This window comes from Penaeus monodon, chromosome 33 (assembly GCF_015228065.2).
Source record: "Penaeus monodon isolate SGIC_2016 chromosome 33, NSTDA_Pmon_1, whole genome shotgun sequence".
Classification (NCBI taxonomy): Eukaryota; Metazoa; Arthropoda; class Malacostraca; order Decapoda; family Penaeidae; genus Penaeus; species Penaeus monodon.
In genome coordinates, this window is record NC_051418.1 from 17,936,925 (window position 1) to 17,939,865 (window position 2,941).

Here is a 2,941-nt window from a genome sequence, read left to right on the forward strand (position 1 = left end):
GGTAAACCTGAGATTTTTGTTAAGATCAGCCTACCTCACAAAGATCTTATGCATGAGAAGGTATCCCTCCCCTATAGGGTTGAGCTTTGCTCCGTTAGTCACATGTGAGGGTACTCTCAACCATGGCTGAGAAAGATAAATACTTTGCCCCAAAGAAAGCAGCCTTCTCTATTAGATATGCCATACAGTACAAGTTGACAGAGCTCATCCTTGAGAGCCAAATGTATATCTTAATATTTTTATTAGTTGTGTGCTTATTCGTGGATCACATTATATTTGTATGTAGTAAAATAATATCGGGAGTTAAGGATAAACTGGTTTAATTGACTATGAATTCACTATGAATGAAAATCAGAAATTAAATCAAAGTGCAAACTTCTTTCTGTTTCAGATCCATTATTCTAACTATATACTGTAGTTCAATTTATTAAATATTATTGCATGTTCTCTTAAATCATCAAAATTTAATAAATATTTTTCTCTTCTAATAGAGACCAGTCATGGCTGCTGCAGATGAGATAAATGAAGCTACATCAGTCACAGAAGAAGAGATTCATCCCCTGAAGACTTTAGAAGAACTTCTCAAATGGCAGGAACCAAAGAGCTGTGTTGAAGAGATACAGCATGTTACACAATTATGTTCTTCCACTTGTTCAAACTCATCAGCTCATCCTCTCACTCTTGTGTGCCATGACATGAAAGGAGGCTACTTAGATGATAGGTATACACAGTTACAGGGACCAAATAGGAATGATAGAATCATTTACAGTACAAAGTTTATTTATAAAATAGATTGTGAAATGTGTACCCATGATAAATGATTATTGGTATATCATATATTATTTATGGAAATTAAGAGTGACTTATGTTGCTGCACACAAAGTTATGCAGTTTGTAACACACATATGGTAACTTTGGCATATAATGTACTACAACATCAATATATAGCTTTGCTTCATATGTATTTCTCTATAACTTCTCTGAATTGCTTGCAAATTTTTTATTTGTTTTTGTATTTTTTGCTCCTCAATTCTGTATAATGTTGTTCTTCACCAGGTTCTACAAGGGATGCAAGAACAAGGATGCATATAGGTTCTACAGTTGGTCTGGTGTTAATGCATTACATACTTTAGCCACTCTCTAGTGACTATACCCCTCCAGGTTGGATTCATGCTGCACACGTACATGGGGTTAAAGTTCTAGGTAAATTTCCTCATCTATAGATTATAAGCTGTAAATTCATTACAACATTAATGGGTTCTGTTTTGTTTTCATTAATACCAATAGAATTAGAACCCTATTTCGGTTGTTACAGTGGAAATCGTAGCAGGTTAATGATTTAATGTTAGGAATTACTAATCACAACTTCATGTTTCATGCCAGAAATTGGGGTGGGGTTTTGTATAATTACATATAAGTCTTAACTTTTCAGTTCACTGATTATATCCAGGTAGGAATAAAGTAGAGGTTGACCCTCAATAATCTTATTTTCGAAAGGCTGACAGCTATGATTGTTTAGTTATTAATACTTTGGCATTGTTGAATGCTTGTATACTCTTTATTGTTAAGAATCCAGTAATTACAATATTGATATTAATGTTAGTCACTGATAGCAATGAAGATGACACTTTTCCAAAAAAATTGAGGAATGGTAAGATCATTCAGTGTGTTAAGCCATCTATCTGTAAACAAAAGAAGACAAAACCACCCTGGACAGTTAATGTACCCAGCACCAATTGGATAAATTACACTACCACTATTTTGCCATTACCACATATTTTTTATGTCTACCACATTTATGATTTATGATAATCGCTGCTCCAATTTTTCCTTAGATATTGATGTTTATCAGTCAACAGTGCTGTATATGTATAATTTTGCATGGTTTAAGCTTTCTTTAAGGAGAACTGGAAGGGACAGATTTTCTTTTTTTTAAATAAATTAGTTTTTAAAATAATTATGATTATTATGGAATGAAAGCCACATAACATATTTAAGAACTTAGTTTTACTATAAGTCAGCAGAACAGTTTGCAACATTAATATCAAAAAGCTAAAAAGCACACATAACCACCAATAAACTGTTGGCATGCCACATAAAGTTGCTCTGGCTACTTGTAATTGTCATAGTTCTAGTAACAAATTTTTGCCCCCTAGAAATTTTGTTTGGTTAAAAATATGACTACATGTTTGTTTGTTTCTTTTGCTGCACAAAATTTATTTCATTTACACTTCTTACTAATGGAAGAAAAAATATGGAAATTAGTCCATTGCTAAAAAAAATCTTGTTACTGTTGTTATCCAGTAAAATTTTGTGTGATTTATGAATTTCTTTTCATTGGGTAGGAACATTCATCACAGAGTGGGATGCAGGTGCTGAAATTTGCAATAAAATATTGGCTGACAAGTCATCAGTTCAGAATGTAGTACTGCAGTTGACCAGAATAGCCAAGTACCATGGGTTTGAAGGATGGCTTCTTAATATTGAAAACAAAATAAACCCTGAACAGGTAATATGCTTACTTCATATTGATATAAAAAGTGATGGCTTTGTTCTCAGAGTTGTTATATTTGTATAAGATTTGAGATATCTGTGATAACTTCTAGCAGGCTGTTGCTTCTATTGTCTTACATTATCCTTGTTACAATACTTCACTTTGTGGCTTATTTATTAATTCTTGCTTTCCTTCTAGATTGGCAGATTAACTGACTTTGTTGAAAGACTGACGTCCTCTATGAAGGAAGTTTGTCCTAATGCGCTGGTCCTGTGGTATGATAGTGTCACTAGAGAAGGAGAACTGAAATGGCAGAATGAGCTGAATGAAATGAACAGGTGTGTTTACTAATGAATAAAGTACAGGAGATAGAATGTTGGTAATTATTGTGGAGAATAACTGATTTAGGACCAGTGTGTATGCTTTTGATGGCAGCAGTATTGTGTA

General features: G+C 33.3%; 1 protein-coding gene across 1 annotated transcript in view; it reads left to right on the top strand.

Annotated features, from left to right (window-relative positions):
* Positions 1 to 491: 491 nt before the first annotated feature.
* The window catches only part of LOC119594117 (cytosolic endo-beta-N-acetylglucosaminidase-like), a gene marked incomplete at its 5' end in the record, with an annotated part of 64,556 nt that continues 62,106 nt past the window's right edge, over positions 492 to 2,941 (top strand). Inside the window, 6 exon segments of the mRNA XM_037943177.1 lie at positions 492 to 721; positions 1,057 to 1,121; positions 1,124 to 1,150; positions 1,153 to 1,203; positions 2,346 to 2,509; positions 2,693 to 2,832. Coding sequence (XP_037799105.1) covers positions 492 to 721; positions 1,057 to 1,121; positions 1,124 to 1,150; positions 1,153 to 1,203; positions 2,346 to 2,509; positions 2,693 to 2,832 — 677 coding nt within the window.